Source organism: Thamnophis elegans, chromosome 2 (assembly GCF_009769535.1).
Source record: "Thamnophis elegans isolate rThaEle1 chromosome 2, rThaEle1.pri, whole genome shotgun sequence".
NCBI classification, from domain to species: Eukaryota; Metazoa; Chordata; class Lepidosauria; order Squamata; family Colubridae; genus Thamnophis; species Thamnophis elegans.
This window is the reverse complement of record NC_045542.1, coordinates 173,747,927-173,763,611: the sequence shown is the minus strand read 5'-3', so window position 1 is coordinate 173,763,611 and position 15,685 is coordinate 173,747,927. Positions and strand designations below refer to the sequence as shown.

General features: G+C 42.1%; 1 protein-coding gene across 1 annotated transcript in view; it reads right to left on the bottom strand.

Moving 5' to 3' along the window:
- Positions 1 to 733: 733 nt before the first annotated feature.
- The window catches only part of LOC116502611 (zinc finger protein 420-like), a 49,202-nt gene continuing 34,250 nt past the window's right edge, over positions 734 to 15,685 (bottom strand). The window contains exons 3-11 of the mRNA XM_032208482.1: positions 9,850 to 9,917; positions 9,080 to 9,209; positions 6,928 to 7,977; positions 6,627 to 6,648; positions 4,331 to 4,799; positions 3,953 to 4,067; positions 3,707 to 3,774; positions 3,046 to 3,175; positions 734 to 2,563 (exon numbers count right to left, since the gene is read on the bottom strand). Of these exons, the coding sequence (XP_032064373.1) occupies positions 1,191 to 2,563; positions 3,046 to 3,175; positions 3,707 to 3,774; positions 3,953 to 4,067; positions 4,331 to 4,799; positions 6,627 to 6,648; positions 6,928 to 7,977; positions 9,080 to 9,209; positions 9,850 to 9,917 (3,425 nt within the window). The 3' untranslated portion in view covers positions 734 to 1,190. The remainder of the gene's footprint in view (positions 2,564 to 3,045; positions 3,176 to 3,706; positions 3,775 to 3,952; positions 4,068 to 4,330; positions 4,800 to 6,626; positions 6,649 to 6,927; positions 7,978 to 9,079; positions 9,210 to 9,849; positions 9,918 to 15,685) is intronic.

Sequence of the window (15,685 nt, the reverse complement as noted above, 5' to 3'; positions counted from 1 at the left end):
AGTGATATGCCATTAACTAATTCTAACTCATTATCATGTAGGTTGATAACTACCACCTCATGGTGTATTTTTACTATGCTAATAATAAACTTTGTTTACCTCCAGGTTTTCTCTGGACACCTCTAACCGCTGCTTAAGGTAGCAGCTCACCTTCCTTGATTTCAGCAATGGCTACTTTGTGAGGTTTCTTAAGACATTGTGCTCAATCACTACGGTTAACTCTTCTAGCTCGTGCAGAAAGGTGCTAAAGAGATGTTATTTCAAGCAGGCAAAGGCGCAACGAATCATTTTGGCTGAAGTTAATTCAAAGCCTACAAAACCCTCTAATAATTATTCATAAGTTAACAGATCCTCAAACTGGAAGGGTGTCATAGCTTTGAAGTAAAAACCAGACAAATTTCTCCTCATCCTAAACCCACTTGCATGAGAGGCTCTAAGGCTGGCAGCAAACTGGAGAGACATGATAAGTACCATGGTGACAAGTGCACCATTGGCATTGCTAAAGGAACAGCTGAGGCACAAATCCTCCTGAAGATAATGTCTACCTGCTTGCAAAACATTGATTGCAAGCCTTGCAAACCAGATGTCTCCCACACCTCCATGGAGTGCTTATCTATAGCTTAACTATATTGTGAGGCTTTGATCCCCATCTTTTTTTTTTACCTTCTCTAGATCATTACACTCATACAGGAAATGCAAGAGTTAACCAAGAAAGTTTATATGGATTCCCACACAAATATACGTTTATTGAAAAATTAGGTCATTACTTTTCCTGAAGCTCTTTCCGAATTACTCATATAATTTGTTTTGTATAGATTCCTTTATGATATGTAAGGGAACGATTATGACTGGGGCCCTTTCCACAGTCCATACATTTTTATACCTTCTCCCATGTGGATCCTTGTATGAGAAGTAAGATGATTGGTCTGAGTAAAGGTTTTTCCAAACTCCATGCTTTTATAAGGCTTTTCTATTGTATGGGTCCTTTTATGTAACATCAGTGATCAATTTTTGAAGAAACGCAGTCAAGCCCCATATATTTCTTTTGAGACGCTGGCTTTGTGGTGGGAGTAGGGAGGATTGGATAGATCTCTATATGAAGTTTCTGTTTCCTGCATCACTGTACTGTTGGGGGGGGGGGGGAGATTGGAGAGGCAAGACCTTACAAACCCTTTGCACATTCCACAAATTTATATGGCATGTCCTGTGTGAATCCTTTCATGAGAAGTAAGACAATACCTCTGACTGAAGCTCTTTCCACACTCCATGCATTTATAGGGCTTCTCCCCTGTGTGAATCCTTTCATGAGAAGTAAGACAATACCTCCGACTGAAGCTCTTTCCACATTCCTTGCAACTATATGGCTTTTCCCCTGTGTGGGTCCTTTTATGGATTGCAAGTTTATGCCTCTGAGTAAAGGATTTACCACACTCCATGCATTTATATGGATTCTCCTCTGTGTGGATTCTTTTGTGGGAAATAAGACCACCAGTCTGAGAAAAGGTCTTTCCACACTCCATGCATTTATATGGCTTCTCCCCTGTGTGGATCCTTTTATGAGAAGTAAGACAATCACTCCGACTGAAGCTCTTTCCACACTCCATGCATTTATAGGGCTTCTCCCCTGTGTGGATCTTTTTATGAGAAATAAGACTACTAGTGTGAGCAAAGGTCTTTCCACACTCTGCACATTTATATGGCTTCTCCCCTGTGTGGATCCTTTTATGAGAAGTAAGACAAACACTCCGAATGAAGCTCTTTCCACACTCCATGCATTTATAGGGCTTCTCCCCTGTGTGGATTCTTTTGTGGTAAATAAGACTACTAGTCCGAGAAAAGGTCTTTCCACACTCCATGCATTTATAGGGCTTCTCCCCTGTGTGCATCCTTTTATGGACTGTAAGATCATAATTCCTCAAAAAGCCCTTTCCACATTGCACACATATAAATCCCTTCTGCCTTGTGTGGATCATTTCATGGCGTATAAGGGAACATTTTGTTTTCAGCCACTTTCCACATTCCTTGCAACTATATGGCTTTTTCGCTGTATGGATCTTTTTATGGGAATTAAGATTACTGCTACGAGCAAAGTCCTTTCCACACTCTGGACATTTATATGGCTTTTCCCCTGTGTGGGTCCTTTTATGGATTGTAAGATCACAGTTCCTCTGAAAGCCCTTTCCACATTGCACACATTTGAATACCTTCTGCCTTGTATGGATCATTTGATGGAGATCAAGGGAACATATTGTTCTGAACCAGTTTCCATGGTCCTTGCAATTATGTGGCTTCTCCTCCGCATGGCTCCTATTATGTTTATTAAGTTGACTCCTGCGAGCAAAGGTCTTTCCACATTCCATGCGTTTTTGTTTTCCTTTGTGGATCTTTTTATGAAAGTCTTGCAGTGAAGCATCAATAAAAGATGAGGTTTCCCAATTCCAGTTAATTAACGGGTTTCCTTCATGTTTTTCTACTTCCTTTTGAATTGCAGACTTCTCCATTCCTTCAGCACTGATCACTTGGAGCAGTTCAAAGGAATCTTGATTCTCCTGCCCATTATTACCTTCAAAGGAAAAGAATAATCGCTGGTGAAAAACATCAAACTGTAGGAAATCTTAATTCTTAATTTTTATTAACTTCCAATACATTGCACATTTCCATGCTTTCAATGACATGGTATACAAATTACAATTTCTATACTAATCAACTATAGAAGCATTGCAAATATCTAGAAAATATCTCTTTCTCTACAATTATTCATACGTATTCAAATCTCATCCAGACATAGCTCTCACTTTATCAGAGGAAACATCCAAAAAGGGGATTGGGAGATAGCCTAATATTTACTAGTCAGTTAATTTCAGCAGAGATCTGTGAGAGCTAAAATAATTTTGAAACGAATCCTCTTTTTTTCTATCCAAACTGCCTTCTTTTTGCTATTCATTTTCTCTTGCCAAAACCATGTAGCCGCAGAGAAAAAACCTGAGTAAATAGAAATACTTCTATTTACTCTCAACGCTAGAGTTAGGAATAGCAAACTCTTACCGAGAGAGACCATGTTCCTATCATTTTCCACCATGACTTCCCAATGCAGCTCTTTTTGGTCAGGGCTCAGCTGTGACCACTCCTCTTCAGAGAAATACACAGCCACCTCCTCGAAGGATACAACGCCCTTCTGAACAAGAAACAACAAAAAAGGCCAGGGTGGGTTTGGTGGGTCTGTTCCATTGTTCACAAATTCCAAAACCACAACTATTTGCTAAATTAAAGTTATTTGCTAAATAGTTAAATCATTAGCTTGATAAGATTCCAAGGTTTAAGGGAGATGGGAGAACAGAAAATTGTGTTTCTTCCTTCATTCATATTTCTTGAAGATATTTTTTTTAAAAAAATACGTCTTGTAAACTAATAGTAGGAAGAGTACCCAGCAGAGCAAGTTTACTAGAGCAAGTTAAAAAACAGTTCCTCTTAGGTATAACAATGACTAAATATAAAAAAGAGACCCTATATCTAATCTTACATATAATTACAGCGTCTAAGCAACCTGAACCTGCTATTCTCCTTTCCATGGTGCTCGGAATCAGGCAAATAACACTGCCAGAACAAGGGTAGGGGTGGTAGGAGAGACGAATGGAGTGTACTGTACACCAGCTTGACTTCTTGAAGGCAAGAGACAATACAAATCTAGTTTATATCCCCCACTTACTTCATTTGGAGGTTCAACCACTGATTCAGCTCCGACATAAAGACCAGAAACGTTCATACTATGTTTCCCTGTGAGGAAGATATTCATGATTAATAAGTATAAGTATAATCTTTATTGTCATTGTACTTAAATAAAACAAAAATGGTTATATAATAGCAAAATAGAAGGATATATCCTTCTTAAGAGAAGGCATAGACGAGGTAAGATAGCTGGGATCTCTCTGGGGAGCAAAGGACCTTCGGTTACCTCCCAAGGTGTCCTGACTTGACTCTTCCTCAGATACCGCTCTGAAAAACAGATCCTCAGGGAAATTTGATGGATTCCTCCTTCCTTCAGGATCTCTGAGCTCCACAGTGAAGGACTTGAAATAGAAGGAAGGAGAAAAGAAGAATAATTTATCACACAACACGAAGTAGATACTTGATCTCTGAACACAACCTCAAAGTGCCCAATATTCCTCAAGGACCTGAGAGTGGAATGAATGGAACTGTGTCCAACAAGAATTAGTGAAAGACCTCCATGTAGCACGTCCGTGCCAGAGGAGTCTGGAAGGGATTGGGTGACAAATTCAAACTCTTTATTCCCTCAAAGCGCATCTAGACTCCAGAGACAAAGGTCTCTCACCTCCAACTTGACCTGTTCTTCTGCCTGGCTCAGGAGGAAGCCTTCCGCCAGGGCCACTGCCTGGGAGCTGGTCTCTGCTCCACAATCCCGCACCCAGCTCTCCATCTCTGGGGGCAGGATAGCCAGGAGCTGCTCCAGAAGCACCAGGTCCAGCATCTGGGCTTTGGTGTGCTTATCTGGTCTCAGCCATCGCCTGCAAAAGTAGTGGAGTCGGCTGCAAAGTCCTCGGGGACCTTCAGCCTCCTGGTATTGGAGGCTCCTGAAGTTGCAGGGCTGAACTTCTGAATGGAGGATGGTTTCCTCCTCCAGGAACTTCCGCCGGCTTTTTTTCCTGATCTCCCCACAGCTCCCAGGCTGAAGAGCACAAGGGCCTTTTGGAGTGGCTTCACTTGCTAAAAGTTGTGTCTCCATCCTTTCTCTGGGCTGCAAGGCAACTCCAAGTGAATCTTTTCTTGTGGATCTCCAACCGCTTTTCATTCATAGGATGCTTTTTGTTTTTGCAGGACTGACCACCGCAGGTTATTCTGCTCTCTTTGCCCAAGAGATACTTTTGCCTTGAAAACATTGGAAATGGCTTTGAGTTTGTGTAGCTGAGATGGAAAGAAAAATAAATGCCAAGAATTACAAAGTGGAGAATTCAGCCACTGAACAACCTTCACCCAACCTGCCCGGAGCCCCAAAGGGGTCATCCCACAGCAGGGCCGGGGAGGACGCAGCTGGAGAGGCAGCCCCGCTTCTCTCCCCCTCCGGAGACAGGGTCGGGCCTTCGAGGAGCCGGGTGCGAATCCTGCCTTCTCCTCACCCGGCTTCTCTCCTCTCCTGCTGGGTCTTCCCCCTTCATGCAAAGGACGGCTGGGGAGCATGGGACCCGGGGTTGAAACCGGCAAAGGGCCGGGAGAGGGTCTCTCTCTCTCCTCCGCCTCCCTTTGCCCGGGAAGAGCCCCCAACTCACCCGGGACACGTCTGGGTCTGCCACGCCCCCCCCCCCCACACTCTCCCGCAGACTCTCCGCCTCCTGCGGAGACTCAGGGGTCAAGGAGAGCGAGTGCGGCGTCCTAGATCGGCAGGGCTCTATGAAGTCATTTCCTTCACGTCCTCCTCTGCAAAGGCAGCCGTGACTTTTGTCCCCCTGTGGGCCAATAGGGAAGCGCCTGATGTTCCCTTCTCTTGGCAGACGGCGCCCCCTAGTGGGTGTTGCGTAAATTTACAGGCTTCCCTGCAAAGCGCGGGAAAGAGGAAGGCGTCGGAGGGAAGAGCAGGGATGATGATGGGCGTGGAAGGAGGAGGAAAGGCCCCTCTCTCTACCTCCCTGCCCATAGAAAAGCTTTGCGGTCTCCAGTGGCAGCACTTTCCCCGTCTTCCTCTCCTTCCTGTCCAGGAAATTGTTTTGTGGAGATGGAGAAAAATCTCCCTGGAGGATTTGAACTCTCTTCCCTCAGGAACAGCCGCCCTGTAGTCTCGGCAGAGATTGGGGGAGGCCTCAAAAAGATCCAAAAACCCAAATATAGGGAGATTATGAGAGGAGGTTTAAAAGCTTTATCTAGAATATGTTATAAAGATGTATTGTGATTGGATGATTTTAGGATGGTTTAATGGAATGTTATTATATAATCCTATTCTAGATTTTGAATATTATATATAAAAGGACGTAAAACAATAATAGTCAAATTAAGGTTGAGATATAATAATTGTGATATACATGAATATAGGTGAATTTAAAATACACGATTTGATATGAAAAGCAGGTGGTGACTATGGAAGAGATGCATGGAAATACTGTAACCAACTGACACACTTTCTACAATTTGTAATGGAAGATGGTTTTTTTTTTAATGTTTGTCTTTGTTTAAAAACAAATAAAAATTGTTTTTTTTTTTTTTTTTAAAGATCCAAATCAAACGTGTTTTGCTCCCGGTTCGGCTCGGTCAAACCAATAGTAGCAGTGGCCGGAGCCTCCGCCCACCTGTCCGGATGCTTCTATGCATGTGCAGAAGCTTTTGCGCAGAAGCATTGCCCATGAGTATGCGCAAACTAGTAGTAAAAAGATGGGAAACCAACCACTGGTCCAAATCCTGTCATAAACAGCCAGGCAATCAAAAGAGAAGGGCCCAGAGGCTCTCTGGGAAACACAGCCAGGGAAGCCACAATCACAAAAATGATTTTTATGCATTTGTTGTTTATTTCTTTAATTCAATACAGACAAGTGCCCTTTTCAAATCATTTGCTCAGCCTCACAGCGAGCAAAAAGGGCAGAGACCCCTCCAACAACTTCTGATGAACACCCCTGGTGACCCACCTTTGATGCCCGCAGAAAGACTCTGAAGAAAAAGAAAAAAGAAAACGAGTTCCAAAATGGAGAAAAAGCTGAAACCTATGGATATTCCAGAAAGGTTACCTCATAATGAGGTAAAATTTTACATAGTAATTGAGTAGGAAATTCACCTCAACAAATGTGACTAGGAAGCTTAAGCCCTTTGCAGAATTTAAAGCACAGATATATCATTGGTACTCGGATTACTGGTGGCAATATGCCGACTTTGTAAACTGCTCAGTGTGTGTTATGAAGCATTATGGTGATAGATAAGTCTAAGTGGAATTGACATTGCTATATAGTTTCTCTCGAGCATGGATCCTTTTGTGAGAAATAAGATGACCATTCAGAGCAAAGGTCTTTCCACATTCCATGCATTTAAATGGCTTCTCTCCTGTGTGGATCATATTATGGTAAACAAGACTATCACTTCGAGCAAAGGTCTCTCCACACTCCATGCATTTAAATGGCTTTTCTCCTGTATGGACCTTTTTGTGACTACCAAGACTACTGCTGAAAGCAAAGGTCTTTCCACATTCCATGCATTCATATGCCTTCTCTCCTGTATGAATCCTGTTATGGCAAAGAAGATCACAATTTCGAGAAAAGGTCTTTCCACACTCCATGCATTTATATGGTTTTCCCCCTGTGTGTATCATCTTATGGCGATGAAGACATCCATTTTGAGCAAAGGTCTTTCCACACTCCATGCATTTATATGGCCTCTTCCCTGTATGTATCATCTTGTGGGAAATAAGATTACCTTTTTGAGTAAAGGCCTTTCCACACTCCATGCATTTAAACGGCTTCTCCCCTGTGTGGATCAACTTATGGGAAATAAGATGTCCATTTCGAGCAAAGGTCTTTCCACATTCCATGCATTTAAATGGCCTTGTCCCTGTATGGATCATATTATGGCAAACAAGACTAGTATTTCGAGTAAAGGTCTTTCCACACACCATGCATTGATAAGGCTTCTCTTTTGTGTGAATTACTTTTTGAGATGTACAGATGTTATTATCAAGACAAGGAATGAATGTCCCATTGTAATTTTCTCTGTTGTAGGTTCTTATAGCATCTTCTCCTTTGTTTTGGGTTAAATAGTGTTCATTTACATGTAATTTAGCTTTAATTAGCTTCACATTTTTCCCAATATATTTTTTCCTTAGTTTCTCTTGCATGGGAGCATCAGTGGAAGATGAGCTTTCCTGATTCCAATTGTTTGGCTGGTTTCTTTCATGACTTTCTATTTGAATTCCAAAGTTCTCCGTTCCATCTTGAGCATTGATCGCTTGGAACAGTTCACAGGAATCTTGATTCTCCTGCCCGTTATTACCTTCAAAGGAAAAGAGAAATGAAAATGATAAGAAGGTTAAAGAAAAAGATCAAACTGTAGAAAGTCAACGAATTATCTTCTGAATTTTTCTGAAATTCCATTATGTTGTATTTTGCATGATTACAGTGCTGTGATACGGACATGATTTTTATATTCATGAGTCATGAAAGCTTTGAAAATATCTAGAAAATATCTCTCCTTCCAATTATCTCTATATATGCAAATCTCATTCAAAGTCAGCTTTGAGTTAAGGAATAATCATGGGAAACATCTGAAGAGGAATTAGGAGAAAACGTAAGATTTATTGGGGTGGGTTAAGGATGTTTCACTATCCAAAGTCTCATGGCCTTTCAAGGACTCTTCTCAGTTTGCAGAGAACAGACCCCTAAACTAGTTTAGTGTGAGATCAGCTGAGATCAGTAGTGCAATATTTCACTATAGTACTTTAGGACTGTGTTCTCTACGAACTGAGGACTGCATGAGATCCAGGCAAAAGTGTTTGAAACCAAACTCTGTTTGCAAAGCCTATTTCCCTGGATCTTGTGCAGGCCTCAGTTAGCAGAGGCCTATAGTATATAGTGTGAGATCTTGCAGGATCAGTAGGTCTAGATTTCACGCTACTGATCTTGCATGATCTCTCATTACTTTAGGCATGTTTTCTGCAAATGCACCAAAGCAGGCAAAAGAACTGATTGCTCACTACATTGACGCAGGTTTAGTCTCAGCGGGGTAGGGTGTTTATAGGCCAAGAACGATTAGACAATATGAATTTGTCTTCAGTGCATAAGCTCTCAGTGTACGTAAAAGCTATGTGATAAATCATGATCATCATCATCATAAAAATACATTCACCATAAATCATAGGATACAACACTTAGTGATAGTCATAGGATACTAAATAACCAATCAACATAAATCGTGCTAAGAAACTAAATAAAACAATGTAAATCGTAAAGATACAAGCAATAAAATTATAGTCGTAAGGCCAGATCCTTTCCTTCCCCCTTCCTGGAGACAATATCTGATTAGTGATTTTTAAATAAAAAAACTAACTATAATCTGTCTTCTTGAACTCTCTGATTGGGGACTAGAAAACTCTTACCCAGAGAGACCACATTCCTATGGTTTTCAAGCATGACTTCAGAATGGAGTACTTTTTGGTCAGGATGCAGTTGAGACCATTCCTCCTCAGAGAAATAAACAGCCACCTCCTCGAAGGACACAAGACTCTCCTGAACATGGAAAAAAGAACGCAACAGGAGGATTTGCAAGATCTGTTCATCTTCATCAATTATTTAGAAAAGGGGATAGAAGGGGAACTCATCACATTTGCAGAGAAGAACAAATTGACAGAAATACCAATACTCCAGAAGATGAACTTGGGATAAAGAAGGATCAACAGCTTGAGTCCTATCTAACTAATGAAATTCAGCAGCTAGAAACGTAAGGTTTTACATTTAGGAAAGACAAAACAAATGCACAGGCATAGAACAGGTGATACCTAGCTCAACAGTAGTAAGTGCAACAAGGATTTTAGAGTCCTAGTGGACAATCACTTCTACTTCTTGTAAACTCATAGTTGGGGGGGGACACCTAGCAGAACAGGTTAACCAATGGTCTTTAAAAAACATTTCCTAAACAGAATGAGGGTAGAAAGGACAAACAATCATGTCCCAGTAATATTCTACAGAGGAAGCTATGCTGATTGAGAGCAACTTAAACATACTATTACGCTTTCTATGTCACTCAGGAACACAAAAATAATCCAGTCCAAACAAGGAAGGGAAATAGAAGGAAAGAGCACACTGCACACCTGCTTTACTTCCTGAAGCAAAGGGAGAATACAAAACTAACAATTTTTGCCTTTCTTACTTGATTTGGAGGTTCAACCACTGTTTGAGCTCCATTATAAAAACCCGAAAACTTCATTCTTTGTTTCTCTGTAAGGAATAATTTTAAAATGCATAATTAACAAAATAGGAGGAGGTATTCTATAGGAGACAAGGGATAGTGAAGGTAAGACAGGTGGGTAATCTGAAGATCCTTCAATTACCTCCTGAGGTGTCCCGACTTGGATCTTCCCAAGGGATCCTCCTGAGAAATGGCTCCTGAGGGGGATTTGATGGATTCTTCTTTCCCTCAGGATCCACATTGCAGCACTTCAAATTGGAGGAAGGAAAAAAGAAGAATTAATATACATCACACAAAATAAAGTGAATTCTTATATTCAGAATTCAATCTCAAAGACCCCAGAATCCATCAGTGAGGTTGAGTGAGAACACAATGGAACAATGTCCTACAGGAACATCACCTATTATGAATGCCAGAGAAGTTTGGGAAGGAGGGGTGAAGAATTCAAACACATTTTCTATTCTTTTGAGCTCCCTAAGAGTAAAGTGTCTCACCTGCAACTCAACCTGCTCTTTCTTCTCCTCCCCCTGGCTCAGGAGGAAGCCTTCTGCCAGGGCCACCGCCTGGGAGCTGGTCTCTGCTCCACACTCCCGCACCCAGCTCTCCATCTCTGGGGGAAGGATAGCCAGGAGCTGCTCCAGAACCACCAGGTCCAGCATCTGGGCTTTGGTGTGTTTTTCTGGTCTCAGCCATCGCCTGCAAACGTTGTGGAGCTTGCTGCAAAGTCCTCGGGGACCTTCAGCCTCCTGGTATTGGATGGTCCTGAAGTTCCAGACTTCAGTGTTTGACCGCATGGTGGTTTCCTCCATCATGCATGCAATGCGGGATTGAACCCGGAGGAGCGCTGGGCACGTGTCTCTCTTTCTCCACGGCCTCTCTTCGCATGGGAAGAGTCCCCACACAACATCAGGTCTCGATGCCTCCCTTGCAAATCTCTCCTGCAGCACCTGCAGCACCTCCTTTTCAGCGCCTGCGGAACTCCAAGAGTTAAGGAGAGCGAGTGTTAAGTTCTAGAAAGGGAAGGCTCAGGGATGTCCCTCCTTTTGCAGCCTCCTCTGGAAAGCCAGCCGAAACCTTCGCCCTCTAGTGGCCCAAAGGGGAAGCGCCTGTTCCTTTCTCACACCCGAGGGCGCCACCTGGTGCAATCTGAATCATCTGGATCGGAATAGAGCAGGAAGAGTAGAAAGGGAGATTTTTCAATGGGGAAAAGCGGGAAGGACGCTGTTCAGTCTCAGGAGGGGTGAGGAATGGAGGGGAGAAAAGGTGTATTAAACGGATGAGGGTTTTCCTCCGCAGGTCCGGATTTCCCAGCTGGGAGAACATCCCCGGCTGAGTGAATGAATTTAGGATCGAAGCAAGCTGCGTTTGAAACCAAGTTTCCTTTATTATTTCAGGGAAGCCAGACATACAGTGGTGTAGATCAGCTTTCCTGGGTGAGCTGACCCCAACATACCGTAAGTGTACATTTTTTATACCATTTTCCTCTTTGAAGTCGTTTTGTGTTCTTTGTGCTATTGTTTTACCACTTTTTGTGTGTGCCTTTGGTAATGGTTCTAATCCTGTCTCATGTTTTGTTATTTCTCTGCCCTGAAGTACTTCCCATGGAGCTGGGATGAACCCAAGTGTCTTCTACTGCAGTGGTCCCCAACCTTTTTATCGCCGCGGACCAGTCAGCCTTTGATAATTTTACCGTGGCCTGCTGAGCGCGCACAGGGGTGGGGGGCGTTGTTCGCGACGACACATTGATTGCGTACCTGCGCGGGGCTCTCTTCCCTGGAGCCTTTGCGCACGGCCCAGGAGCTTTTGTGCACGGCCCAGGAGCCTTTGCGCTGCAGCGATCATGTCCCCCGGCCGCTGCGCGGCCCGGTGCCAGGTACTCCACGGCCTGGCACCGGTCCGCGGACCGGGGGTTGGGGACCACTGTTCTACTGTATTCCCTATTTTTACATTTTTCCCTGAGCTAATCAATCTTTGTTGCCACTCTGACCTTTTCCTTTTCTTAAGGGTAACTTCTTCCTGCACTTCCCAGGTGTTTTGTATTATTTTTCCACTCTGCAGCTATTCCTAATTGTCCTGATATCCTGGTAATTATTCATCAGGAGGTTTCTTTTAGAATGTATCCTGGCTTTGTTATTCTAGTGACTTCCAGTTTGGTTTTGGGCTGTACTGGTCTATCTAATGCAACACTGTCTTGGTGAAGTTCCCTTCCCACAATCCTATCTTTTTTTTTAAGTTGACAGCAACTGTGGGAAGTTATCATCCAGCCCTCTCCCAGAAAAATGAAATATCCTAGGAAATATTGAAAAGGCAGAATATTTCTCTGGATGTGAAAAGAAAGAAACATGCTTTAAAAGACAGAATAGTTTCCTGTAGCTTCCTGCCACACTTTGTCAATAGGCCATTGAGAAGGCCAGGCTAGCCCACTTTACATAATAAAGACTTCCCCACTGCAGCTGTAGGGGGAAGGGATATTACTCAACTCTCCACATGGCATCTGAGAACTCATACCTGTATTCAAAACAGCCTAGAGAGTAGCCCCCTGCATGGCACCATGGGAGTCTGACAACCAATCAGAATACATTTCTTACACAGGAACAGGAAACAGAGAGGTGGGACTAAACAGGGTATAAAAAGCCTAGCAAGCCCCTTCCTCAGCCCTTCTCTTCTTCTCCACCTACATTGAAGCATGTGATCACCTTTTCTGTTCAGGGCTCAAGCCATGTGGCCCTGTCCAACAATAAACCATCTTTCCAAGCAGCCTCCATGTCTCCAGTGTCTTCTTCCCCACTTGGAGCTGAACCCAGAAGGACATTTCTTTCAACACAACTATGTGTGTTCTTCCACCTTTCCTGTTTCTAGTGTAGTGTCTGAGTATACTTGGTACGCATGGTCAATCTGAATCATCATGAGGGCTGCCTGGTGGCATCTGGTAAGGGGGGGGGGGTCGGCAAGTCCTTAAACAGGTCAGACAGGGAGGAATGCAATGACAGAGGCAACACATGAGGGCCCCTATGACACAAACAGCGACAATCCCTATCAGTAAAATTTTGAGCCAATGGAAGTCTGGCTGCCAGGAAAAGAGCCAGGAAAAATCTAGGGATGATTGGTTATGGCCAATATTTTGGGCCAGTTCTTTCAGGTGGTGGATATCCTTTTCTGGGCAGGGGGCTTTTGCTGCTCCAATTCTCTCCCACCTGCAAAAACACTTATCTTCACAATGACCTCAAAATGGAAAGTGTGACCGGCTGTGCTGCTACTTTGTGTTGGAAGGGAAGGCAGAGGGCATCTGGTCTGTGACTGGAATAAAATTGGAATTGCAAAACAAAGGAAGGAAAATAGTGAAAAAGGAATGAGAGAGAGAGGGAGGGAGGATATGGAGATAGATTGATAGATACAGTTCAATGATATAGATTACATAGGATGGACAATGATGTAGATAGATATAGCTAATAATGATACATAGACAAATGTGGATAGAGATATTACATGATAGATAAGACTATAGATTGATAGAGATGATAGCTAGATAAATCAATAGGTAGACAATTCATAGATACATAAATGCATGTAAAGAATAGATAGATAATGATAGATAATAATAGACGAGTGGAGATGGATGGATGGATGGATGGATAGATGATAAAGATCTTAAAGGTGTCCTTGGCCAGGCTCTCCTTTGTGATGCTGCCGTCTTGGCAAACAAGATGTGCTCCTTGAGCATAAAAGAGTCAAATAAATGAAGCCTGAGGTAAATTTTACCTCAAAAGATGCTGGTAGACAAATATAGAGATATTAGATGATAGCCGATAGATTGATAGAGATGATAGATAGATAGATAGATAGATCAATAGACATGACAGAGAAATACCTAGATATGGATAGATGATGCATATATAAATACTGATAGATCAACTAGTACATGGCTAGATATAGATGATACATAGATACATAAATAAATGTAGAGGGTAGATAGATAAATAGACAAATGAAAAGAGATGAATGGATGGATGGGTAGATAAGATAACAGGAGAAGAACAAGATAACAGGAATAAGAATAAACATGAATAAGAACACAGGAAATGGGTAGAAATAAATGGGGATAATAGGACAGGGATGTTGGGCACGGTTATGCGTGCACCTAATAGATGATAAAGATGATAGATGATAAACATCATAAAGGTGCTTTTGGATGGATGATGGATAGAAAGATGGATGGATGGATGGATGATAAACATCTTAAAGGTGTCCTTGGCTAAGGTGACCAGACATCCCAATTTCGGTGGGACAGTCACGATTTATAACAATTTGTCCCATGTCCCGGGGTATTTTTAAAAAGTCCCGATTTTCTGGCTTCATGTTGAAAGCCCAGTGGATTTGCTTAAGAAATCCTAACCGGGGCAAGACAAAAGATACCCTGTCTAATCCCTCTCTATGTCTCAGTACTTTCATTGAAGATATTAAAACGTTAAAGCAACAAAATGAAAACCCCCCCGGCCCTTTTACCTCATTTTATAAGAAAAAATAACCCAGTACCATAGAGCTGCAGGAAATACTTGGCTAGAGAAGTAAGGACTGTTTCTTCCTGGATTTTCTGGAGGGGAGGGACACAGAGGTTGGAGGTCGGCTCGTGTGGAAAAAATGGTGGCAAAGTTTCTTTGAAAAATATTTCCCTGACTAATTTCACCATTTTAATTTCCTCAGTTCTTTGTATTAACATTTACATCATTCTGGATTGGCTTGGAGTTCCTGTCTGCTGGTAAGTGAGCTGGGTTTTTTTCTTTTATTTTTTAATGTATTTTAAAATAATATTTTATTTATTGTGCATAGGATTTTTTAAAATAGTTCTATTCTGTGTGGATTCTTTTTTAAAATTGTCTTAGACTATTTAAAAAAAGATTTTATCCAAAATAAATTGAAGTGAAACCATTTTTAAAAATTCTATGCACAATACTTTGAAATATATTGTGCATAGAATTATTAAAAATAGTTTTACTTCAATTTATTCTGTGTGGAATAGTTTGAAATGTTTTACTTCAATTTATTCTGTGTGGATTCTTTGTTTAAATTGTCTTAAGACTATTCAAAAAAAGATTCTATCCAAAATACAAAATACCAGCTGCAATTATTCACTTAAGAACTGTGGCAAGAAAGGTGGTATAGTGACCAAAGTTACAAGGCATTGAAAAAAAGTGACTGATGACCATTTTTCACACTTAGCGACCATTTTCACACTTAGTGACCATTGCAGCATCCTCATGGTCACGTGATCAAAATTTTGATGTTTGGCAACAGTTACAATTTATATTTGTAAATTGTAGTTATGTTGAAATAAAAAAAAATATTACAGTACTATTTTTACGTTGTATGAAAATTTTTGTTGCTCCGTATAAAATTTTTAATAGAACTGCCCCCCCCCCCCCTCAAAGGTGTCCCTCTTTACCAATCTGAAAATCTGGTCACCTTACCCTTGGCCAAATTCTCCTTGGTGCAAAGAAGACTCCTTGGGCAGAAAAGATTCAAAGAAATGAAGTCTGAGGTAAATTTTACCTCAGAAGATGTTGGGGAAACCAGGGCCGGAATGGCTTCCCTTCAGCGGGAGGGAAAGGGGGAATTCCTCTAAAGGAAGGAGCAGGGAAACCTTTCGGAATCGGGGGCGGGGGGCGCCTCCAATCAAACCCCTCCCCAATCCCTTTGGGGAAGCCCCGTTTATTTTCTGCTTCTCTCCGAGTCTTTCCCGCCCTTACGGGGAATCCTGTAATTTTAGGCAGAACCCTCCAGGGGGCGCCCTCGGCCAAGA